This window comes from Tauraco erythrolophus, chromosome 5 (assembly GCF_009769465.1).
Source record: "Tauraco erythrolophus isolate bTauEry1 chromosome 5, bTauEry1.pri, whole genome shotgun sequence".
Classification (NCBI taxonomy): Eukaryota; Metazoa; Chordata; class Aves; order Musophagiformes; family Musophagidae; genus Tauraco; species Tauraco erythrolophus.
The window spans coordinates 51,999,085-52,025,524 of record NC_141469.1 but is presented as its reverse complement, the minus strand read 5'-3'; the positions used below and the strand labels follow the sequence as shown (position 1 = coordinate 52,025,524).

The 26,440-nt window shown below is 41.6% G+C and overlaps 1 protein-coding gene across 1 annotated transcript in view; it reads right to left on the bottom strand.

Annotated features, from left to right (window-relative positions):
- Positions 1 to 26,440, bottom strand: part of KIT (KIT proto-oncogene, receptor tyrosine kinase) — a 57,187-nt gene that overhangs the window by 8,606 nt on the left and 22,141 nt on the right. Inside the window, 22 exon segments of the mRNA XM_086611739.1 lie at positions 1,444 to 1,571; positions 1,893 to 1,913; positions 1,916 to 1,980; positions 3,755 to 3,776; positions 3,779 to 3,808; positions 3,811 to 3,848; positions 3,850 to 3,881; positions 3,883 to 3,905; positions 5,563 to 5,644; positions 5,646 to 5,674; positions 5,763 to 5,867; positions 6,127 to 6,253; positions 6,346 to 6,425; positions 6,428 to 6,451; position 7,452; positions 7,532 to 7,724; positions 8,910 to 9,024; positions 15,528 to 15,643; positions 16,349 to 16,538; positions 19,267 to 19,426; positions 22,471 to 22,607; positions 25,467 to 25,745. Of these exon segments, the coding sequence (XP_086467865.1) occupies positions 1,444 to 1,571; positions 1,893 to 1,913; positions 1,916 to 1,980; positions 3,755 to 3,776; positions 3,779 to 3,808; positions 3,811 to 3,848; positions 3,850 to 3,881; positions 3,883 to 3,905; positions 5,563 to 5,644; positions 5,646 to 5,674; positions 5,763 to 5,867; positions 6,127 to 6,253; positions 6,346 to 6,425; positions 6,428 to 6,451; position 7,452; positions 7,532 to 7,724; positions 8,910 to 9,024; positions 15,528 to 15,643; positions 16,349 to 16,538; positions 19,267 to 19,426; positions 22,471 to 22,607; positions 25,467 to 25,745 (1,997 nt within the window).

The window sequence follows — 26,440 nt, the reverse complement described above, 5'->3', positions numbered from 1 at the left end:
GAATTTGTGTGCTAAGCACCGGATGTCCTGAATAGTGAAGGATGCAGGAGCCTGGTAAAACCCATTAAAATCTGTATATAATATGTTTGCCTGTCAGGCCTGTTTTAAAGCTGCTGATAGATGAAAAATAAACTAAAGAGTTTGGGAGGAACAGTGGAGAAAAAAAACAAGTGCAAGAGCAAGTTTTAATGTGGATTTCCTTTTGAGTAGAATTAGAGTGACATTGCCCACTAGTAACACAGGATCCTAGGATTACCTTATTTTCTTAAATTGCATAACTTTGGTTTTGCGCTTTATCCAAGGTGCACCTGTATTATCCTATGTCTATATTAGCTACAATGTTTACAAGTTAAATGGCATTCTTCCAATAAAATGTAAGAATAACCATAGGAAGATAATAATTATGCTGCGCTTAAGACTTCTGTTCTTTATAATCCCTTTCTGTTATGCAATACCTCTCCTATGAAACCCAGAGAAATGTCTGTTATGCTTAAGGTGGCCAACGAAGATTCTTTATGGGTCTCTAGGCTGATTTTATCTTTCCAGAAAATTAAAAACCAAGACTTATCCTGTGCATTAAGCCATACTGCTAAAAAAAAAGCACATGATGTGATAGCTCCCATTTAAGGCAGTATTCTGCATGAGAGAAGCAGCAAATGCAGCACTGATTAAAACTCAGGCAAAGAGACAGCTTTGCAACTGTCTTCATACTGTTCTTTAGCTTGTAAACTCTCCAGCAGTGCCACAGAGAATAAATCTTAAACTCTTGAGATTTAGTTGCTTTTTAAGGCATTCACATGTTAGGTTTCTGGTTCTTTCATGAATTCCATTTAATTCCCACATGCCAGAGAAGTATGAAGAAATAACTCCTCAGGGTTCCTATGTTTCCTTCAGTTTCTCCAAAGCCATCGCTACTCATGAAACGACCTGGATGCTCCAGGAAACGAAGGGCTAAAGATCAAACCCATAAGAGGCACTACCCAAGCTAGGCAGGGTTCAGCTGTGCCTGTTGTCTCCCAACACATGACATTACTAATCAGTGGAGTCTCATGCTGCAGAAAACATACTTTGCTGCAATTCCTCCCTGTCTCCTCTCTTGACATTTCTATGCCGAGCTTCTGTTCAGGAACAAGGCCACTGATTCTACTAGCCTGAACTGTGGATACACAATAATACTGCTTCACGTTGATGACTTTGCAATCCTATATTCTGTTTTATGAGATATAAGCTACCACTTTTAGACAACGAGCACAATACAGAACTCCAGCCTTCGTCAAAGCTTCAGGTACGAGAAGGAGCATACCAGTTTGCAGCGCTTGTTGAAAAGAACATGGAAGTATTTCAGTATTTAAATATGTGGATCACATTAAGACATTGAAAGTGATGCCAAAGGAAATCAGAAATCTACTGATTCTGTCCAGCTCTGATAAATTCTTAACTTACATTTTTAGAGGCAAGGAAGCTCATGCCCTTTGCCACCTGGTAAGAAAAGCTTAGTAGATCTTCGACATCTAGAGCAAGTTCATCATCTTCCAACATAGAAAGGGTAACATCCTGATCGGTGTAGGACCCTACACAAATAAACAACAACAGCTTTTGAGTGGATCAAGTACAATCATTTAGAAACAGACTTGTCTTATGTGATACGAAACAGTGATCTTAATAAGTACCAGACTAGAGCCACATAAATAGCCCGTCACTCCACTTAATTGTGGGGAAAAAACAAGACACTGTAATTCAGCCTATCAGTCTTTCTTAAGCCTTCACATACCAATTAATGGGTTTTAATTGTCAACATCCATGAGAGAAAAGTATGATAAAACTGAAAAAATTCATAAAGCCCTCCTCTCTGCACTCCCACCAGCAAGCAGAGTTCCTGTCACTGTACTCACCAGACTTCACTGGTCGTTTTTATCAGCTTTTGGTGGGACTGCATATGACACTCCTGGTTTCATGTCCATGTATTCATTGGCAACATCACTATAGAGGCAGCACATGAAATAAAACATCACTTAGTGAAAAAGGCCTCAGAAGCCATCCAAACAAAAAGCTACAATTACGCCAACCTTCTGAATATAATGCTTTACAAATGATCAGTAGGTTGGAAACTCATGCGTGTGTAAAAAAGAATGAGAAAAGGCCTGTACACAAAGGAAGATTCGTCAGTACAGCCAACGATACATCTTAAAGTTTGGAGTTTGGCTCAGGTTATCTAATAAACTGTTTCACATGTATACTGTTTATAGACTTCAGTCTCTATAAATTAACATCCAGACATTTCACAGGACCTGCTAGCGCTTCCTTCTGCTTAGGTCAACTTCTACCAGGATATTTCAGCAACTGAAGCAGCAACTGAAATGCAGAAGACAAATGCTAAAAAATGCTAAATTCAGAGATTCCCAAGTTCCAAAGGGGATCCAAAAATATTTTGAAGAATCAGCCGAGGCTTGGGACAGCCATCTACTAGATTGTTTTATGTTTAAGTTTTCTTATTTCTACATATAATTCAAATAGACAGATTTTCATACTATATGGTTTATAAATATAGAGTTGGGCACCTTTAGAGCTGAGAAACTTTGGCGTTTTTCACTTCGTTGCCATTAGAACTCATATACTTAGCCTGAAATATCTGTTTACTTTGTGAACAATAAATGCAGTCACAGAGCTAACATGGAAAGGAGTGATAAGATCACCAATAGCTTTAGTCACCACCACAAACACATCTGATGCATTTAGCAGCTGCTACTTTACAGTAAATACTAATAGGAGAATTTGGTAAACACTACACCATTAATATCTCAATTTACAAAATGTGCTCAAGCAGTGATGATTCCTGCGCTGAAAAGAGGGCACGCCTACAACAGCAAATCACAGCTTTTTGTTCATCAGTTTGGTGGTCTCAATCTCTCTGGGGCATCACCAGCGATACACATATTGCCACGGCACAAGCAGCTTCACCAGTGCTAATTCTTGCTGGGACAAAGGACTTTACCATCTCCTAAGGGTCTGTCTGGTTCTTTTGCATCTGCCAACACAAAGCAATGGGCCCACTGGGGCAATAAACAGACTAAGAATAAAAACGGGCAAGTATTATGTTTTTGATAAGGTTTTGATAAGTTATGTCTCCTTCACTTTGCAAAGGGAAGAAGAAAGCAGGAAATCTGCTGGGAAATATACTCGGAAAGAGCTCTGCACCTGTATCTAAAACAGAGCAGCTAAAAATATACAGATGAAGTAACTGAAGAAAACTGAAAGTACAAGAGCAATCTCAAGAATCGTGACATGGGTCGTGTCATCACAAATCTAGCAAGCTATCGGCAGCAGCTTGCCTCTGATGCTGTAAGGCGCTGCTTTGATTTGTAGTGAGTCGTTTCTGAAGGCAGATCTTAGGAGAGCTCAGAGTACTAACACCCCCAACACTAGGGGAATTGTCATTCAAGCTGCTAAATGAGCACTGCCAATGTTTAACAGGAATGATAAACAGAAATACGTACAAAGACTGGAGCCAAGGAGTTGCATGAAATAACTACAGGAAATTTGATAAAGAAGTAAAACAGAGTGCATACAATCAATTGCTCTCTGTTAGAATAAACCACCCACTGTACAAATCATCTCTTTAATTAAATTGTTCCTTGCACAGCAAAGAACCTTCAAAACCCACTGCATGAAGGCATTTCTTATCCCTAATAAACTTTGGTATGTCCTCCTTCTCAATCTTCTAAAACCACAAGTACATTTCAGCAGTCATACTTACGCTGCAGGCTCTGCCTGATGTACAAGTTCTCGTAAACTGCTGTTTCTGCATGTCTTCATGTTTTGGACAAATAAATGAATCTCGTTTCGTCTCAGAAATTTAACAGATCACCATAGCAGCAAGCACTATTCTGTAATGACCAGAGTGGGACCTGTAGATGTACGTGAGGTTTAGAAAGCAGGTGAGTATTGTTTTCATAGCAGAAAAGCTCACATAAAGATAGCATTCAGCCAAGCACCACAGGCTGGGCTATTAAAATCACACTGCCTGGCACTGTCTAGACTTGAAAAGTTATAGAAAAAGTAACCCGGCATCTTCCCTTTCACAGATCAGCACTATTGTCCAGCTAAAGCTGTGTCACTCCCAATTAATTTCCCCCCTCCACCTCAATAGCACTGGATTTTAGAAAAATTAAACAAATAAGTCTTTTTCTCTTTCTTCATGTGATAATGTTCTGGCCAGACAACTCTGTTTGATTTTGCTCACTTCCTGAAGGAAGTTATTTGTTCCAAACGTTAGAGTAATTCAAGCTTCAAACATTAATCCTTTTGATTCAACTTCTGTTTACAGCAGAGCTTCACACTCCTTCAGTAATGTTTTGGAAATGATGTAGAGTGTTATATTCTGCAGTATAATAGGAAAAATCATTCAAACAGAACAGCCTGCTGCGAGCAGAAAACTACATTGCACAAGGTCTTAGAATATTAAATGAAATCGGAAAGGAGAATCAAGTCCATCTCCAGCACGGATGTTTATAGATCAAATATATGTTTTCTGAGTGAATGACTCCGCTATGGCCCTTGAATATGTTAATTGCGCTGCGCGTTATTTCATCTGTGAGGTTATTCTGTACCACAGTTTCCTAACCTCACTAGTGTAGTTTCCATTTTCTGCAGTTAAAAATTATAGCTTGCGTAATAGCAAAAGCAGCGTTTGTGGCAGGATTTCTTACAGACGCCACATTTTTTCAGCTGAGACAGACATGCACTCAGGCCAGTGAGTCTACTTTGTCAACTGCTTAAACAAAATTGTTTGATCCTATTGTTAAATCATTAAATATGAAAGTGAGAAGTGTTTTGCCTCCGTCTAAAAGTATGAATTTTTGTAAGCTCCTTTCTTTGAAAAATGAAGCAAAAACTTAGAAAGCAAAGATTTGTGTAAGAAGCAGCACCACCTTTCATATTAAAATACACATAAATTAAAAATACAGGACTGTATCTTCTCTGTATTGACACTTCAGCTGTTTTGTAGCTTTACTACATATGAGCACAAACTTATTAAGTTAACATTAAATGTGAAAAATTTGGGTGTGCAACAATTTATTTGGAAAACTCTTTTTCTCAACTTTCTGCTGCTTAGCATTTGTAACTTCAGTGGTGCCTTAACAGATATGTTACAGTTTAAACAGAAAGCTGGAAGACTACACAAGACAGGCCTGTTGACTTCACCTTGGAAACCAACAAGGAACCAGTTCACGTCTCTTTTCTCATTCATAAGAAACAGTGCAGTTGAGGAAAAAACTTATGTTGTACATTCAAGAAGAAAGTCCATAATGCTCACATGAAAGAGAATAACAGCAACCTTCCTTTTTAGCTGCAGTTACAGTGGTCTCCTTACTGCTTTTAGGATGAGCCTAAAATTTAGATTCAGTAATTCACAGGTGATAGTCATCATGATTCGCAACCTGCTTAAGCAAGTAATGTATTAAAGATTTCTATACTTAGCAGCACGGGATTCTTCTTCACAAGGTTTCTCTTTCTGGCAATAAAAAGGAACAGAAATAATCAATAATCTGTTGATAACCCCACCTCCAATAGTGCAAGCTCCAAGCAGATTCACGATATTGATGTGGTTTCCAAGGTAACTCAGCACTTTAAGCTCTGACATCAAACGCTTCTCTTTCTGTCAAATGGGCACTTGCTGCAAGGCAAAGTACAATATTCAGCATGTAACACACTGAGCAGAAAGAAGTGAGAAAAAAATTGTACAGTATATTACAGTAACTTACGTTTCAACATCTTTACTGCTACTGTCATAGCAGCATCAGATTTAAATAGACCATAAGCAGTGGCTTCAACAACTTTTCCAAAAGCTCCAGCACCAAGAGTTTTACCTAATAAAGCAAAACAAAATACTGTGTAATGACTTGGAGCACTTCTTCCTGAAGGATTCAACATTTTGCTTTACGATATCAAAGAAGCTATTGTAGATACGCCTGCTTTCTTTTTGTCCCAAGGTAAGCATGAGCAATTACCAGTACTTGCATTATCGCACATCGTCTTTTCGACAAAATCCTGCTGTGTTTGACCAAAGTCTCACATGAGACCTGAAGATTTCACCTCGCAGATGAAGTTAAATAAATCTAAACTAACCAAAACTCAAACGGTTTCTAGGAAATTCCCATTTGTGATCATAAGGAAGTTGCGTTGGGTCTATGTAAACATAGTTGTTTCCATTTATTTCTTCAACAACTTTCCACTGAACTTCGTATTTGGGTTTCTGGAAAGGAAAGAGAACGGCTGTCACTACCGAAGCCTCCACAGGCAGCTCACGCACGTTCCTAACTCAGGCAGAGGGGCTTCTGATTTTACCTGTAAATATATGTACACCAGGATCATGACTATGATGCACATCAGTCCTGCAGCGACTCCAAACGCGATTAGTAAAGGGTGAAAAGGGTATGGGTACGGATTTGTTCTGGAAAGAAACAAGAGAAATTCTGCTTAAATACTGAACAGGAAAAACTAGATCAAAAAGGTGCAGGTGGAAACCTTTCCTTGGTTCTTCCTTGTGAAACATGGTTTGGAGTTTTGACTTTCCCAGATATGTGCCAGGTACATCAGAATGGCTTTCCTGAATGAGCTGTGAGGACAGAGCTGGCACAGAAACCATTCAGTTTGTTGCCTCAGGAGTCTCAGCTTCATTAATTCAGGAGGCATGACACCATGATCAATTAATGCAAGGGGTTTGCACGGTCTCAGTCAAGCCTTTTTCCGAAGTCCTAATTTCTTCTCCTTTTTTCCCCCCAAGTATGATTTCTACAGCACAGGCTTAAAAGTAGAGGTTGTGCCGAGTAGCGAAGGAATACCATTCCAGTAAACCAATCTGCCCCAAATCTGGCTTATTTGTTTATACGTTATATCTGGGTATAACAGAGAAAAAGAAGCAGCAGAACATTTGATTTGCAAAGAAGAGCACAGATTTACAAACACATTTCGAGTCATCTATGTTCTAGTACTTTTTTTTTCCCCCACAAACCCACAAAAACTGCTACAAAACTCATAAGCCCTTTTGCAGTGTGTTGTTGTCTCTTCTTTTACAACAGCAGGGCCCTTAGGCTCCAGTCAAGTTCAGGACAGCATTTCCTGAATGTTGTAAAAACATTACAAAAATGCAGGTTTTCCTTGAAAAAAAAAAAAAAAGATGGCCTAAATAGTCAACACAAAAAAAGACAGGGACAAAAAAAGGGAGAGAGAGAAGGAAAGCCAATGTAACGCTGCAGGTGGTTTGCCACTGTGCTGCACAGACAGAAGAAAACCAGCTACCTCCTGTGCTGCAGATCTGAAGCCATAAAAGATGATACCGCAACATTTATTTAAAAATTAAAGCAATGGTGTGGCAGGCAGGACATTTAGCGTAATATGTTATCGTACGATCAGTCACAGTATTGTAAACTTTCTTATGGCAAAGGTAACACCCTTAAAATATGAGTCCTCTTATGCAGGAAAGTGCTGAATGGCACCCGTGTTTTATGGTCTCATTCACTCCAGCCGTTACCTTTAATGGCAAGTTGAAGAAAGCAGAGCTCCTGTCCCCATTGCTGGAGGCCTCGCAGCAACGGTGCCGGTGCTCCTGAACATGCCTGGCGTTAATGGTGCTTTCAACCAGGATTCGTTCAAACGATGGCACTGATGAATTTGTGTAACTGACTTTGACGTCCATGGGGGATATTGTTGGTGAATCAAAACACCTGGGAGAAACAACACTGACAGTTACCTGCCGTGGATTGCTACTGAAACGGACAACAAGTCCTGCTGTTGAGGCAGACAGTCCACTGCCAGACATCAGATAACTAAACAACACTGCTCTGCAAAGGATTTCAGCTGAAGATTTTATCCTCAAACTCATCCCACTTACATTACACTGTCTTCTACACAGTGAGTGAAACCGATATATACCAAGCCGACCCAACTAGACACCATGAGGTCTTTCGTCCACTTTTGGCTAGAGATACCTACAGGTCTGTAAGTCCACTACAGGTTTTGTACCGTTCAACCTTCATCTCCAGCTTCAGCTTCGAGCAGTTGTGGTCTACTACCTAATCTTGAAAACTTTCACCAAACATCATTTTATTACGGCACAAAAAAATTCCATGATGCACATACAACACCATCAAGCTTATACGCAGCCAGACAGTTCTGTTCTCTCAAGATGCGCCTCTCCTTCATAGGTCACATATTTACTACAGTAAATGAGCACAGTTAAGATAACAAAAAAAGTATTATTTAAAAAATAAGGGAAATAATATTTTAGGCATCAAACAAATTATGCAGGTGGGAGACTCATGACTTGCTAGTACGAGATCTACAACCACAGTGGCAGTCAACTAAAACCTTAAAACATGTTTCACAAATGCTGCTTCATTTTTAGAAACATGGCAACTAGACATCAGGTTTTACTCACAACAACTCCGCACTTGTTTACTTGTCATCTGCTTCATGTGAATAGAAATCTAATTACTTTATGTCTTGAAAATTATATCAGTACACAATAAACCAAAAGACTACAGCCATATTCACAAGTGATTCTTTGACTGTCATTCTGTGAAATTGCATACGGAACGTGTGTCATTCGGGGCCAACTGATACAAACCTTAGCTACCTTGCAGCAGGGAGAAACTTTGGCTTTTACTTTTCTGCAACAGAAAATGTGGTTATTCCCCCTTTCAAGGACGGAATGCAAAGGGGAATAATGAAACGTACCCCCTGACTTTCCCTCAAACCACTGCAAATAATGCAATGCCAAAAATTATGAAAACAGTGATGTAACGTTTAAACATAACTGTTAGCCAGTCATTTTATGTTCTTAATTTTAATTATAAATTGGATGTGTTGCCTCTAGAACAATCTTTGTAGAGTCTAGTTACTTAACTCACCTCTGCTCAGTTCCTGGGCAAAAATACCAATATATGGTAGGGGCTGGGAATCCAGCTGCTACGCACTGGAGAATGCCATTGCTAAGTATATCCAAAGTAAGAATTTCTGGTTTTGCTGCAATAAATACAAACGAGAGTCACACATTAGAGGAACACAGCACTTGCAATGCTCTTCACCCCAGCAACTTGTGTGCATGATCGTCCGTGGAATTACTCAGGTGAAAAGAGTTTCACATGTTCAAGGGTGTCCAGGTCTGACCTGGTGCAAGCACTGACCATCTGTGAAAATATCAGCTCTTAAATGGAATGCTTGGGCCGGATTTCAGAAGATTACCTTGCTCTCACCGAGTATTTGGTTTTGATGAAAATCCTAAACCATCAAAGCCCAGAGCTTAAACAACTCAAAGAAGTGTGTGTGCTTGGAACAACAGTGCAGTTCCCGTTCCTGCACAGCATGGCTTTTAGTCGTCTGTAAAAAGGACAGTTTCTTCACAGTTACAAGTGTACTAAATCTGTCAAACCACATCTCTTACTTCTGCCCTTCTGTATTAAATACTACCACTGCGGCCAGAAAAGGAACTACAGTGCAAGGCAACCAGAGCAGACCTCCCTGTCCCCACAGAGGACATACATCTCCGTAAGATAACACTACCGAAATGCCAACTGCCTGACTCTCTGAAACGTTGCACATAGAGGAAGCTATATTTGGCTGAATGTATTAGCCTTCCAAATGATAATTTGTGATTGCTTTGGTAGTTTAGAAAGCACATTCGACCAGCTGATGCCTCCCACTGCGTCCTGCACCGGAGCTGGTCCTGCACTCGGATCAGCAGCTGCTGTTTCAAGTATGGCAGGAAACCAGAGCCATCAGATGGACTTTACAGTCTTCAGTCCTTAGTCCTGAAGGCACAGGCCTTCAGCTGAGGGCACCTCCAACACAGCAAGATTTATTTCCTAGAGAAAATTGAATTAGAGGCTTTATTTCCCATAAGCATCTTAGCTTCCTTGCAAAATTATCCCCAAAAAAAGTTAATGGAAAAACCTGACTATATTCCAATGATGCTGCTCACCTGACAGGTACAAGTTAGGAGTCCATTATCTGTTAACATAACTTTACTAAAATGTAAGATAAGCAGCTAATATTCTAGAAAGTTGTGAGGCTGTATAGACTACAGTGGGAAAACACAGATTTATTTCAGACAAAATCCACGTACAAAGACTGCACGACATGAGTTTTTAATGAATATTCTACTTGCTGATTAAATTAGAGGCAATAAGCACATGTATATTCCCAATCACATAGCAGCTCCTCATGACTCACATTACAGGAACCCAATGTTCTTTCATTTCTAAATCCGCATGTTGTGTTTTATGCAAACCTCCAAGGACCATACATTGTTTGCAAAATGTTGAGACGGATTTTCAGCATTACTCATTTGGTGAGGAACCTTTTGAGAGGGCACAGCATCTCGCTTAGCTGTAGTGCTCATGGATACACATAATTCACATTTCCGAAACTCCTATCAAAATGGTCGGATTGTGAAATTGTAATTAGTTAATCTACTACCCATATGTAAGCAATTTGTTTAGGTGTATGCTCTGTTCCAGGCAATGTTACAACACAATGCAATTCAAGAAATGAGAGAAATGTCCTGGTTTCAACGGGGACATTTTTCTTTTTAGCAGCGAGAAGAGCTCTGTGTTTTGGTTTTGGTCTGGCATTCATTATGAGAAAAACGTTGATAATGCACTGATGTTTACAGTTGGTGCTGAGACATCAAGGACTTTTCAGCTTCTCATGTTTTTGCCAGTGTGCAGGAGCACAACATGCTGGAGAGGGAGCATGGCCGGGACAGAGGGTCCACAATTCCCCTAAGGATTTGCACTTAGTCCCAGGATTGAGGGTCAAATTGGCCAATGGAGTATTCCATATCATGCAATGTCATGCCCAGTATAAAATGGGTTGACCGGGAAGTCTGGCTCTCCCACTCTTCCGAGGTCTCTCTCTTGGACTCTTGCAGGGCTCTCTCACTCTCGCTCTCTTCCCCAGCCTCTCACTCGTCTGAGATTGCACTGTTGGGACTTACCTGTTTTGGAATTGTTTGCCAGGACAGGACAGGTGTTGGTCACCAAGAGGTGAGCAATTACCACTGTGTGTCACTTGTTTGTATATATTATTATAATTTTATACATAAACTCATATATTATAATAATAATAATTTTAATTTTAATTTTATATTATTGTTAGTATTAAACTGTACTTATCTCAACCCACAAGCCTCCTTCCCTTTTCCCCTTTAATTCTCTTCTCCATTCCCGGGGGTGGGGGTTGCGTGGCATTTAGTTGCCAGCTGGGCTAAACCACAACACAAATATAAGAGGAAAATCATCATTAAGCCCCGGAAAAAATACTGTGCCAGATCTGGGCTGCATCTAACACTTTGAATAAGGGAAATGAAAGAGCCCACGTTAGCCAGGCTTTTTCCACTGTAAAAACCTAGGGCAATAAAAGCATGTCTATACGGCCACGAGCCCACGTAGACTCATAGGAGGGGCCGTTCAGGGCCAACGCCTCCAGCAGCCCGGGCAGAGCGGTCCAGCCCTGGTGCCGCGGGAAGCTCAGCTGCAGCAGCCTTGTGAGAACAGCTGACCCGAGAGCAGTTCTACCCCCGGTGAAGCGCTTTGATGTGGCGATCAGCGTGATCAGCCTCTCCCCACCGGCACGGAGGGCTCCCAAGCCTCCCCGGCTCAGACAAATCACGGGATGTGTTTCACCTGCGGCAGCAAAGAGCTCCCTGCAGCCCGTACCCCAGGGGACGGAGGCGGCCGCTACTGCCGCCCCCCCGGGCTGTGCCTTTTGCCGGCTCAGGCCACGCATGTGTCTCCGCACCTGCACCCCTTTCTGGCAGCCGCCACATCTTCCTCACCCACCAACCCAGGTGCTCCAGGAGATGCCGGAGCAAAGATGGACTGGCTTTGGCAAACAGATGCCAAGCTGTCACCGGGCGTCTTCTTTTTAAAAGAGACTTACTGTGCCAGATTTTATGACTTTCACTGCCTAATTACCCCTGGTATCAGACAGGCTCCTAATGACTAGACTTTGCTTACTGCTTCAGCTTTAACCCTTTAAATATTTAATGTTTCATTACATTATTTGGCATATACATATTGCCTTCCATAATAGTCATTGGACGTCTTGAACTTCTAATTTCACTAAGTTTATTAACTACTTTTCAGCTTTTATTGATGTCGATTCTGAATGTAGTAAAGAGGATTTCTAAGAGGTCACTCTTATTTTGTCTCAATGCTCTCGTGCATTTAATTGCTTTCTATTGCCAATTTCCTTTTCTTCATCATTAACAAAGTAAACATCTAAACAGTAACATTTAAGAGTATTGTCTGTCCTTGCAGCCAAAGAGAGAGCTTTCCTCCTGAAGACACATTTTCTGAATTGGAACAAATCTTTTTATAAAATCACAGTGACTCCTTGTTCGTTCACTGCATAGTCCAATGGCAGAAAAATCGCTGAACTTGGCTTCGTGTGATCTGTAACACCACGACCAGTTTTCTTTTGCAGCATGAGCTCCAACTGCATAGGTAATATTTTGTTGACCATAAGTAAGCCCAGATATTATTTTGCACTAACTCAAATACTAGTTGGAAGATTCCTCCGCTAATCACTAGACACAATGTACCTTGCCACTCTGGAGATTTCTACAATTTCTTAGTTGTAACTCAGTTCAGCATGCTGCTATCAAGTTGCAATTTTCTTTTTGGCTCCGAATTTCAGAGCTCCTTCCTTCCTTACTTTATGTCACATTTATAAGACTGACCACATTATTTTTTTTAAGCAATTTAGTATTGTTTCAGATCAGCATACACAATTGCTAAATGTGCTTAAATCCAAGGCAAGCATTTCTGCACAGAGTTTTTTCACATCTTTCAGCAAATGCTTCAGCATCGATTTTTGTTTACATGAAGACGTTCTGATTATGAATCCTGTTTTACCTGTTTGATTACCTTCTGCTGATTACTCGCCCAAGCCAGACATGTAAACATCACAAGCTACATCCCAGCAATTTATGCAAAATCCCCACTGACAAAAATGCCAGAGCAGGCCACACCATTAGATCAGGATCTGACCCACCCACACATGACTCACTATGTCAAATAACACGGTACCGTGCAGTTTGTGGTTCATACTTAAATGACGAGCATCTTACAAGCCACTGAAAACAGGAGGTTATTTTTCTTAAAAACAAACACCTAAAAAGATCAATCCATTCACCTCCCGTTTCAAAATGAAAAAATATTTGCAGGAGCTTAGTCACAAAGCCAAATTTCTAAAGAGTCAAGGGTGTCAAATCCATCTGCTTCAGCAGTGGTTGCAGTCCACCAAGGGCTGCAGTGCATGGTAACCTGGGCTCCATGAGACAGCTTAAATGTCCTCATGGCATCTCAAGGCTGATGTTCCTACTTACAAGACCAGTAGCTGAAGCAAGAGGGAAAAAGACTTGGATGCTGCTGGTTGCACAGACAAGCCATTCAGAAGAACTAAGCTGCCCATGCTCCCTCCTGCCTCGGCCATCCTGCTTCACCATGCTCTTCCTAACCCCACAGGGGTTTTCAGCTTTTATCAAGTAGCAGATTCCTCAAAGTGGCAACATGGAGCGCTGCACCAAGAACTGACACCTGATGGTGACAAAACTGTGGGGTTTTAAGTGAGTTGTGCCCAGACTGCTCCCAAGCAGCCTGCAGAGCCCTGGAAGAGTTGAGAGGACCATGAACTGCCCATGGCAGTCAGCACTCACAGTCCCTTCCTCCAAGTACACGTATGATGCTGCAAGTCAGAAATCACCATCCAATCTCATGTGAACTGACGGCTCCACAGGCAACTTACAATTTCTCCCATTTCTTCCCATAAATAAACTTCCGGATCAACAATTTGCTGCACTAATCTGTAAAGTGGTAAACTATCATTCGTGACTGTAACCCACACTCGTTCAAGGTGGCAAAGGCCATCTGAGGTCGCCAGTGCCCTCATCTCAGAAATCATAAGGTAGGAAATGGAAAAGACAGAAGAATACAAATGATGACATTCACAGATGAAGGAAGAAATGCCATGTTCTGAAAGGAGCCCAAGTGACATTTCTAGACCTAGACTATGGCATTGCTAATAATGACGCTACAAATGTTGACCTTCAGTGATAAATGAGAAGAATTCAGAAATTAATACCTAGGATTTTGTGTATTTGTGGAAGTCTCAACAGTCCTCTGCATAAACCTATGCCTGGACAAGGACACATTGCTGCTAAAGCACAGCAGCAACACAGAACTGCGTTTGCAGCACATTTGCTCACTTTCTGTACAATTCCTCCTGCTGAGCTGGAAGGCATCATCATCTGTCTCGCCTTAGTTTCTCCAGTTGCCTGCAGTCCCCTCCTGGTTTAATTTTCCTTAAGCTTGGCCTTTAGCAGCTGCCAATATTTGTCTGCTAAGAATATGGAATGCTCTAACAGGATGGCTCTGCTAGAAAGGACAGGGTTTCCTGAAGGTTTCATTGAACTCATTTTGAAGCTTAGTTTTTGTCTTGAAGAACACTGTTTGGAACTGAGACCGATGCTCTTTTTTAACAAGCATGTCCCAAAGGTGACAGCACGCATGTTTGTAAAGCTATGCAAATTTCTCTAAACCAATGGATATCTATATTATTGTACAGAAGTATTAGATGCCAAAAGGCATAAATGAGTAATTCCCCTGATGTTTTCAAACCCTGCAACCACCTCAAACAAATTAAAGACAATGAATAGCTTAACTTTGTTGCCAAAATGCAAATTATAATCCTTGTATATCCTGCTCCACCTTAAATTATCAAAGGTTTATAGTACCTACTTATTTTTGAGATCGTCTTTCCAGGTGCTACAGTTTTTTTCCTGTATAAACTATCTATCTGCTCTCCGGTAACGTATGAAATACGTTTGCTAGAATGGAAGGTCATGCTGGTTAGTAGGTGGATTTGTGTAAGTACTCTACACTTTATCATAGAATGGTTCGGGTTGGAAGGGACCTCAAAGATCATCTAGTTCCAACTCCCTGTCATGGGCAGGGAAACCCTACACTACACCAGGTTGCCCAAAGCCTCATCCAACCTGGCCTTGAACACTTCCAGGGATGGGGCATCCACAACTTCCCTGGGCAACCTGTTCCAGTGCCTCACCGCCCTTTGAGTGAAAAATTTCTTCCTTATATCTAATCTAAATCTCCCCTCTTCAGTTTAAAGCCATTGCCCCTTGTCTTATTACTACATGCCCTTATAAAAAGTCCCTCCCCTACTTTCCTGTAGGCCCCCTTTAAGTACTGGAACTGCAATAAGATCACCCCAGAGCCTTCTCTTCTCCAGGCTGAACAGCCTCAACTCTCTCAGCCTGTCTTCATAGAAGAGGTGTTCCAGCCCTCGGACTGGCATATCTTGACATTTAAATAGTTTTCCAGCATGTGCTTCACTTCAGAAAGCCTCTCGTATGCTGAACCACTCTGTGACATCTTGTGCATACATTATGTTGTATAAAATACAATGACTGTGATAATGAAATATTTCAGACTGTTCACTTTACTTACTTTTCACATAGACGTTAAATGTTACAGAGGAACTGGCATCAGAATTGGACACAAAAAATGTGTAAATGCCTCCTTCTGTTCCTTTTAATCGAGTAAGGTGAAGTTCACTTGTATAACTGCAAAGAAAAAAATTAAGCATTACTGATGCTCACAACTTGAAGCAAACAGGGAATTGCTGCATGGAAGCTTAGGAGTGAATTAATAGCGTGCCGTCTTCTTCTGCAGACACTGTCCCTGCAGACACTCTTATCTTGCATTAGGACTGCCCTGGTACTACAGCATCCAAAAGTTCCGCCACTCCTAACACCCAGCTGTGTGCCCGCATCACAGCTCAGCACCCTGTGCATGCACCATCACCTGCTCCTTTTCTCAATGAGGAGGGAATCCAGATACACAACCCAGGCCACACATCTTAGATGCCTCACTGGGTATTTGGAGGACTGGGGCTTAGGAGAGAGCAGTGCAGAGCAGAAGTAAAAGCATAAACTTTTGTCCACAGCATTGGCTTCTGCTGTGGTGGTGGAGGGAGTCTTCGCACACAAACAACTTTAAATTCTTATTTTTGCTTGTTGGGCAGGAATGGCATCTTACAGGTGAGCTGTGGGTATGTGGCACACTGGTCCTCAGATGATGGGGATAGCTCAACGTTATTCCAAATCTAGGTCAGCAGACTTTGCAAAAGTTACTGCAGTAAGCCATGCATACTATAAGATCTTTTGTAATCACAATTTTCTTGCCATCTCCACTTTTCTCTTTCCAGAGCAGACTCTAGTTTGCTGTTCCAAAGTGAAATCAGTAGCCCTTAAAGTCATTCATATTACCTGTTATTGCCCACAGTCTTGAACTTGACATAATGGTCCGATGAATTCTGTAATGTTTCATTCATGTACATCCAGACTTCTTCCTTTGGTTTTGGATATGCCTCATATTCAACTGTTAAATTTCCATTTTGTCCTGCGTTTATATCTATTGTGGTATTCATTGTCGCAAACAAACGGACAAATCCTTTAGCTGATGGCCATAAGAGAAGAAAAACAATTTCAGGGTGATTTAGAAGATAGTCAGTGCTCTAACCACACTTAGACTACTTCAAGATCAGTGATCAAACATCTAACTGTGAAACAGGAAACCTTATCTGCAAAGCAGAACTTGAACCCTCATCTGCCAAAACCAAGGCCATTAGCTATATATAGCAATGAGGCACAGGACTTAGAGCAGCCTTGAGTGCCCTAACAGAAATAATTCCATCTTCTGGTGATAAATACCCTCTATTTGCTTTTGGAAAAATGCAAGCACGTGTTTGATTCTACTCAAGTATTTATGTTTTTCAGAAAATTAGAGTCGCTAACTGTCTGGTACGAAAGAAACACTAAGAAAAAAGCAAGACAAACTGATCATTTATTACAATATATTAGAATATTTAAGGTTTCTTTGTCAAGTGTAATTAAGAACAACATTACGAATGAAGCTATTAAAAACTGTAATTAGAGAAAAATGTGCTAAGTCCACAGGCCTGGATACCAATTGTCTTAAACTAAGGCATTTTTGTTCATCTACTGCTGGGTCTTAATCTTTTATTTGGCAGATATCATTTATCACTGTGCAGTTCCGTTTCAAAATATCACGTGGAACATCCTTACTGTAGTGGTTTTAATTTCATTAATAAACTCATCAGCTTCAGGATTATTCACTTTGAAAAGACAAATTTTTCAGTCCTATTACACAAATTCATAAGGGATTTATCAGTTTGACAGGCAGATTGCAATTACAAGGAAACACATTTACTGAAGGAGCTTGAATTTAGACCAAAAGTCAATCTCAGATCCCTGCTTCTTCCCACTTTCTAGTAATCAAACTGCTGTGGCCAGCTGGGCACCTGAGCTCAGGAAACCAAAGCCAGCGGCACTTCATGAAAGCATATGGAGCTGCCAGAGCACTTGACAGCTGCTTCGGAGAAGAAAGGATGAAGTAAACTCACAGCAGGCAGGTATACTCTAAAACATTCTCCATCGTTAGAAAAGAGAAAAAGGTTGTAAATCTGGAAACTGAAGACATTTAGTTCCTTCATAGAGTCTTTTTCTATTTTCTGTATAAACACAGGATCTCTTATGCAGCCTAGATTCAAAATCGTACCTGAAAGCCTGCAAATAAAATTTTATGATTGCACTATCAGTCCCCAAAACACAGTTCTAGAAACTGCTTACGGTTAGATAAATTAACTGTTGAAAAAAGTAATTCAGAAATTTACCAAAAATACCCATTATTTCTTGTAAATCTTTTGGCTAATGTTAAAGCCGCAGCGATTTAGGATCTGATACAATCCCAGGATTTCTCCTGTACATGTCATACACCACATCCCAGGACCCTGGGAGCTAGCATAGTTCAGGTAAATATAGTCACTTTGACAAGGAATGGTGAAAGGGATCCAGGAGACAGTGTTTATTGTATTTTAAGTCAAATTTGAGAGGGTAGGGAGAGAAAAGTATCTTGAAAAAGAAAGATTCCAGCTTTTTTTATAATGCCGTGCTTTACTTTAGTCTCCAGACCTTCCAAAGTCAATCCTTTTAAAGCCACATTTGCATACATAATAGTCATAAGAATTTCTGTAGTTAAGAATTTCCCTCCTCTTATAACAAAAGCTTTCATATTGTTCCCCTTGGAGAAAAGGTTTTCTTTCATACTTCACACAGTTTCACTCTTTTACATACGATTTAGTCTGTCCTGTAAAAAAATGAGGAAAATATCCGCGTCATTATGAGCCCTATCCCCTCGAACGGCGGAGCAAGGTTAAGGGCACTTGAACCTCTGCTGCTCTGCTGAAGATCTGACCTGCGTAGGTCAAACACTTCTGTTTTCTATAAGTTACCAGGGAAAGCAAAACAAGCAACGTTGCAGGAGTCTCTGTGCAACAGAAAAACAGACTTGAAAAGGAAAAAGGATCCAAGGCTATGCTTCCCTCAGTTACTACACCCTTGAACGATAAGGAACTGAAAACGGTTGCAGCCAACTACACAGGCTTCTTCAGAATGATCTTCTTAACTATACCAACATGTCCTTAATTGTCCTTAATTTATCAAATTAGCAGGTTTTGGCAGCTTTAAAATTCAAAAGGCACCGCGTGTCACCCACGTTAATATATAGCACACTCTAAATGAGTCTATTATTAAACAAGAGGAGAGAGGGAGTTCGCTCCCTGTTAAGGGACACGATCCAAAAAGGAGAGTGAGTTTACCACGGGGGTGAACTCTGTCTATGCACACTGCAGTGCTCCTCACGGCATTATTTTAAATAGAGGTACATGTATAGCTTCTACATAAAAAACATTGGCACGCTGATGTCAGCAAAATTTCCCGTGCTCGGAAGGCAGGTATTAAGGATACGCTTTGTGCTTGTGCTGCCAAATTACTTATGCGTAGAGACAGTACCAGGCAAAGGTAAATTACTTGCTTCGTTAAGACTGGATTAAATTTAAATTTAAACCAGGAGGGATGAGACAAACCAGAGAGATGGAAACACTGTTGGGTGGTTGTTCTAATATCGCATTCCAATAACGCGCAAAGGGTTAGAAAAATTGAAGTAGTCATACACACCAATAACTTCCTGAGGCATCCCATATGGTACCAGTCAGCAATAAACGTTTAATAAAGCAACTTTACTCATTGAGGTTTGAGGGGAAGGAGAGAGAAGGAAGGGATCTCCCACTCTTAGAAATGTTAAGATTTCTACAAGAACTATTTACCTAGTGCTTTCAAGGTTACTGTGACATTGGTTTTTCCGAAAGGGTTTTCTGCTTGGCATGTGAATTCTCCAGAATCATTAACTCCCACTGAACGGATGTTCAATGTTAATTTCCTTTCGTATCCATAATCACCCAAATTTCTGCTTTTGCTTGTAACAATCTGTCGGTAAAAAACAATTAACATCTAAAACACTGTGTATGCAGCATCTTTCCCAGATAAATTAAAAATAGAAGTAATTATAACTTTGCTATATTAATATTCATAACTTTAAACCGGAATAATAAGCCAGCACGACAAACCTGCCACTAGCATCTCTCCATGCAAAACAAGTGTGCGATCAGCTGTCTTTGGGAGATAATGTCCTCTCCTAAGTCCTCTCCCCTCCCCTTATTCTTTATTTTTTTCCTCCTCAAGTTCCACTGCAAGGCAAGAATTCGTGTGTGTGTGCGCGCGTGCACTCAGGTGTGTTCACCTGCCCCAAGAGAGACAAACATGAGACCAGCTCAAGCCACAAAGCTGAAACCCTAATTGTCGGGGAAGTTTCCTGGCTGCTATATGGGAAGCACCTGTGCCTTGTTGAGACAGGTGCTGTGAGTCACGGTGGTCAGCTGGAGACCACGTGACCTATGGGAGGTTTAAAGGTGGGGCACTCCCAAGAGGGAGTGGGGCATTTCTCTCCTAGAGTGTGGAGTGGTAGCAGCCCCTGGAGAGCGGTGTTTTGTAGCTCTCTGTTAGAAGTCTTTGATTGTGGTATAGACCTTTGGAGTGAAACAAACCTTCTGATATACGAGGGGAATCACAATGGCCTTCTGGGTTGTGATTCCTGAAGATGAGATACCAGCGGTCCACGACACCTAATTTCTTCAAATATTTCAATCATATGGAGAAAAGGGTGTTGTGCTCAAGGTCAGACCCAGCATGCTCTGGGTAAATTTCCAATGCTGACAAAGGTGAGGAACCGTCAGAAGGTTTTATTTGCATTAACAATGCTTCTAGCTGTAAGGTTAGATGCAAAATGACCACTGGGTCTTGACTTTCCCAATGCTCAGAAGCTACAGCTACTGTAAAAAGTCGTTGCAGCTCTGAAGCATGGTTCACCACTCAAGTGGTGCCTATAAATTACTGCACTCTCTAATGATTGCAATGCTTCCCAGTAAATGACGAGAGAATTTAAGGTGCTGCAGCTTCATTTTAAACTGGGTTGCTCTATGCCCCGAGTCCACAGCATCTCCTCATTGCAGACATGCTGCAGAGGGACCTGCCAGCAGCAGGCTTTACATGGCATCCTTCATGTGGTACCCACTCTGATTCTTGGTCCACAGCAATCCAGATTTATTAACCTTAAAGGCAACTGGAAACTTCATTCTCTTTTCAAAGCATTAAGTACATCATGACTCTATGCCTATGTATACATAGAAAAAAATAAATGCTTTGAAATGTCGACTTTAGTTTCTGGGAGAATGCTCGGTGTGGTTGGAAAGACTGATAAATTTACATTGATTAATCCGAATGCAAACCTAGACTTGTTATGATTTTCTAGTAGAATGATTTCAATTCTTGGATGTTCCAAGAGTTTCTAGATAAATTTAATCTTCTCAACACAATTTTGATTCCTCTTGAGCTATAACAATCACAAACAGAAGGTTTTTTTGTACGGATGTGCCTGCTTATAACAAGTCTCCTAATTTTCAAAATTGGTAATAACTTCAGTCATATAAGGAAAAAGCATTTTAAGTTTTTTTTCCTCTCACCTATTCAGGACAAAACATCATTTTGCATCAATTTCAACATGAATTTTATGAATTCTGTTTCGGTACAAAATTTAATTTAATAGTCAACATTAAAAAGATAGTATCCCCTGCTATTTACCAGAAAGGACAGAAAGGTCAAACTTATTTGGTCAAAAATATTTCTTCATGGCTTTTATCCATAAAATGAAAAGTGAAAAAGCACAAAAACTTGAGGAAAGGCCCCAATTTCATCACACTGTAACAAAGAAAAGGGAGGGGAAACAGAGAAGAAATGAAGTTCTCAGATGAAGGACTTGCAGTTGACCTTGGCACAGGACCAAAAGCCCCATCTGCATGTCCCACGCTGCCTTCGTGTCATTTAGACCTCCTCAACTTTCGGAGATGCGAGGTGGGATTTCTGGAGCAGCAAGCACTTAGCGAGAGCTGCTCTGCCAGAGCCAGCAGATTAGCTAAGCATGGCATACCCAGCCCCAGGGAACGGGCCTCCCGCTCACTATCTGCCTGAGGAAATGCAGTTTATCCAAACATCACAGCGTCACAGAAGTCTTTTTTTCCATACACATGTAGACTGCAAATTATGTATTCTGCTCACTACCATTAGCAGCAAAAGATCAGCCAACTACCATGGGACCGTATATACGGGGCGGGTAGGGGAAGAGTTACTAACAGGTCTTCACAAGGGCTTTTAATTAATTTAAATCTCAGGGTATACCCAGAAGATCACGAAGCGTCCTCAAAAACAACCCAGTGCCTGCTGCTCGTTTCAAAGGCAGAGCTGGCACAGGCTGGCTGACCCAGGGAGGGGATTTCTCTGCCCCTCGTCTACAGCATAGCTGCGCTGCCAGTAACGAACTCTCCTGGAGCACTTAGCCTGCCAACGATTTAATTTGGTGATGCCAGGCAGTAACTTAGATCATCTATTGCTACAGACAGAAGCCAGTTCACTGGTTCATTTTTCAGAAGTTTCCCAGTTAGCGAGGCACACCATGTAATTTAAATGAATTAATCATTCCTGCGAACGCTTACTACTATTCCTGTCACATACAATCCCATGCTAATTAGAAGGTATTTTACTGTTAATGATAACGACTAGAATATGTAATTTGCAGTCCATGTGTTGATATTTGCAGCTCCCATTGATTGCAATGTGATGTGTAGGCACTCCGTGCTTCCGTATTTAGGCAGCCCATCAGAGGTCACCTAAACCTCACATTGAAGAGCCTAACTTTCATTTCTGCTTGAGAAGAAAAGCCTGTGCGGATGCTTCTCCTCCCAGCCATCCTCATGGGCATGGGACAGCTGTTGCCAGCCCCTCACCAGTCTGCGAGATGTGGGACCTTTGGAAATGCAGCAAATCCAAACTGATCCAGCATCAGGTATCCAAGACAAGCATGTGAACACCTACAGAGAGTTTGTATACTGTGCGTATATGATACAATTAAAGGAACTCACCCCACTTTTGTGAGAAATCCAACTAGCTCGTACGCTGCTATCCACGTCCGTGATTATGCATGTAACTTCAAACTCTTCCCCTTCTTTGAGAAGCTCATAGCTTTTAGATAAGGTGATGACAGGAAGAGTTTTGTGAACTGGAAAACAATTTAAAAGTGCATTACTTTTCATTAGCTTCAGAGCTTCCAAGGAGGGATGAAAATCAACAGTCATTAACTTCCCAATAAAATTTCAGGCCTCCAAGAGGTATTCAAATTTCTTTAACATATTACACAGTTGTTCCTTTACAACAAGCACATTTCTGCTTCAACCTCCCTTCAAATTACTTTCAAAGTCAGATAACACTTGTTAGAGCATAGCGACTTGCATGAAGAAACTTGAAAGACGTTGAATCGTCAATGAGATGATTCATTCCATGACAGTGATTTAAAAGTTGCACTCTGGAACCTAAAACATAGTGAGGTTCAGCCACTGAAGAACTGCAGCCTAGCATTAACTGCAACTTTTAATTACAAATTACTACAGCTGACACAAAGTACTGTCCTACAGCCCCTGAAAAGCCCCTGACGGACAGCCTAGGAAGGACAGCTACAGCTCAAGGACTTCAGCACACCTGCCTCTGAACGCATCCCAACCTCTGCTCACGGTGATGGTTGACAGAGGTGGCTGGAGCCAAGACTATGGACAAGATCATCACCCAAGAGGTAGGTGGTTACAAGCAGCCGTGGGTCGGCTGTACCCCCGTTCTGCTTCGGGGTGTCTTTCATCAATAGTCAAGTATATTTCAGGACTATAAGTCTCTTGCCTCCACAAAGCTCTTCAGCTCTTCCTCTGTTCCCCCACAGTTTGTTTTTCTGTTTTCTTCATCCTTTCTTCAAATCTTCCTTATTTATGAGACTCCAGTGAACTTCCCACTAGGGTTTTTACGCAGGAAGACTCACTTTCAAACTGTGAATGCAACACATATCAGATAAGGCCTTCCAGACTCTCTTCCTGCCTCTCGCACAGGCTTTGTAGTTGTCTTAGGTAAATTATACGAAACTTAGGAAAATGCCACGCTTTTCAGCCATTCATACTTTAACAATAATGTTTTCCTCATGTTCTATAGAAGAGAACAAAGAAACACGTTTGCTCTCTTCAGATATAAACGCTCACATAAAATTCCCTCCCGGCATTCAGCAGTACCCAAGAGACAGGAGGAAGCCAGTGCAGAAGGCATGCTGCGTTCTCACCCGTCAGCAACATCTACGGACAACCGAAAAAAGCCCTGTAAATCCACAAAACCTCTCATTGTTCAGAGGAGGGCTGGGCATAAACACTCCCGGTGCTATCGTTGCAGGGCTGGTGCAGGTCTGAGTACACCTGCACAGCTCCTTGCTTCATGGATGCCTCTTCTGTTTTTCTGCACCAGAAACTCAGGCTTGGGGATCTGAGTGCCACGGTTACGATTACTAAAACATTGCCCACCAAAGCGTGTCCAACATGCTCAAGTCTTCAGCCAAGGAGATGGTGGGAGTTTCACCTGGTGAACTCGATAAGGACTGAGCACTACAGCACAGCAATTACAACACTGAGGATGACAAAGCTGCTTTGCTGCTGATGGCCTTCAGCAGATGCTTCCGCTTACTGCATGCTTTACGCCAGACAGAGACTGAAGGCAGAGTGCCCAGGTCCTGACGGTCACCTAGGGCTGCCCACCTTCAGCAGGCTGCTGGTGATGGATGCCAGGTTAGCACCCTCCCATCTGAAGTCAATACTGTATCGAGCAAGTACAGACTTTTATCCCGTAAAAAAATGAAATAGTCCAGTACTACAACTTGCATTCTTCTATGTCAGAGAAGTTATGTCAATCAACTGCTTTCTTTCTTTGGCCATCACTGAAAAAACAGTTGGAAAAAAACCTTGTTATAGAACAAACACCACAGACAGCAAGAATGGACTTGATTTTTGTCATCAAAGGAGAATGCCAGAGATGCCTGTACTGATTAAACTTTTGTTCTCTTTTCATTAATTAAAAAATCGTACTCATTAAAATTCACTATATCAGAGTTTCCAAATCACCAGGAAAAAGGGGTTTTCAATTTGCCACAGCAAACAGCAGACTTGAAATGGCCTCTGCTGTCCACCTCCTGCCCACCACCAAGGAGCATGGCATCAGGCAGGTCACATAGCCCACGCTGTGAAGCAAACACCAACGTGTCCACACCACCACAGGATAGCCCTTGGGGTTCTCCTCCTTCCCAAACCCACTTAACCATCCAACCTTAGGGCACATGGGTGCATGAAGGTCAAATGCAGGGCATCATCAACAGGTTTGCAGAGGAAAGTGGTGCACCTGGCAGCTCAGTCACAATGCACTCCTCATCATGATCTGACCACATGGTTGCTGTTGTGATCATCTTCATTCACAAAGATAGAGATAGACAAGGGCCCTCTGCTCCCTCAGGCTCTACCTCTCCACTGAATCCTTCAATGCCATCAATCAGTTCTTCCTGCTGTCACTTGTGGGCAACAGACAATTGAGTCAGGCACCCAAATATCCACCTTGCCTGCACAAACCTGTCCAAACCTCAGGGCGCTGGTTTGCCCTCAGAGTTTAAAAGCACATTTCTTAGAATGGGGAAAAAAAAAACTGGAAATCACCAGGAACAGAAAATAAAAGTGAGCGTGGCCAAACCTGCTCAGCACAGCCACACGCCAGGTGTCACAAGATCAACATGTGCCCTGACACAACTTGCCCAGAACAAGCTTCTAAGCCCACCACCTTCCCTTGGACAGCCTGCAGCAGCCACAGGCACCACAGAGCAATCCTCTGGTGCGTAAGCACCTCTGGCTTTGAGTAGAAGACTCCAAAAGCCTCCAGAGGAGACCACCACCTCCAGCCTCACCATGACTAGGTGAGACTCAAGGTGAGGCTTCACAGCACTTCCCATCACCTCCTGCGAGATGAAGGGTAAAATCAGGTACTCTATAAAAAGGCAAAAATCCTGTGTTACCTGGTCTCACATTCAGGAAAATGTGCTCCGATATTTTCTCAACTCCGTTTTGCTTGGCCAAGCACTGGTAGCAGCCCTTAAATGACCTCTGGGCATTCTTTATAACGATGCCTTTCTGCGGATTGGGAATGAACGTCATATTTTTGGGGAGAGGCTTGCCATCGCATTTTCTCAGCGTGAAATTTGAAACATCTGGATCTGTTAGTGGGCACACTAGCAGGATGTCACTGTCTTCTTTTCCATAGATCAGAGAATCAACAAGGAAGAGCACATTTGGATCTGTGAAGAAACGCAAAGACCTGTCAGAGAAGCTGACACTGCACAGGGAACTTCTGATGACCCTAACTCTGCAACTGGGCACTTACATCAGAGAAAGTTTTATGTTCAGGCCGTAAAACCAAGTATTACCCAATTCATGTTTAGCAAGGGACATTAGATTTTGTCTTAAGAGGGCAGCACAACAGGAGATGTGCAGTAGCATTCAATACCAGACACACTAAAGAATCATGTGCACTAAAAACAATCTTACTCTTTTTTTATTTTGAGATTGAGCTGCTTTTTTTGCCTTGTTTTGGTCCAAAAACCTCCACCCTCCACCCCCAACAACAGTAAACAGGTTTTCAGAGACCATTAAAAGTAATTTGCTTTTAGCTAGTGGCAGGGCTGTAAGGTTTCATGCCCACAGGAGGATTTTGAAGAAATTTATGAGCAAATGGAAGTTGAAAGGCACCTAAATTATGGTTTTCACTTCTGTAAAATACATAATCTAAATGAACACACATTGCTACCAGAGGAAGCACCAAACAACTTCTCTCTCTCTCTCCCTTCCCTGAAAGCAGGGGTTATTTTTAGCCTCCTTAGAAAAAATTGGGCATATAAACAGCATATCTGATTGAAAAATCGTCATGTAATCTTTCACAAGGTAACTTTTCTAAAGCATTTAATCTCAGCCAACCCCAGCACACAAACATACA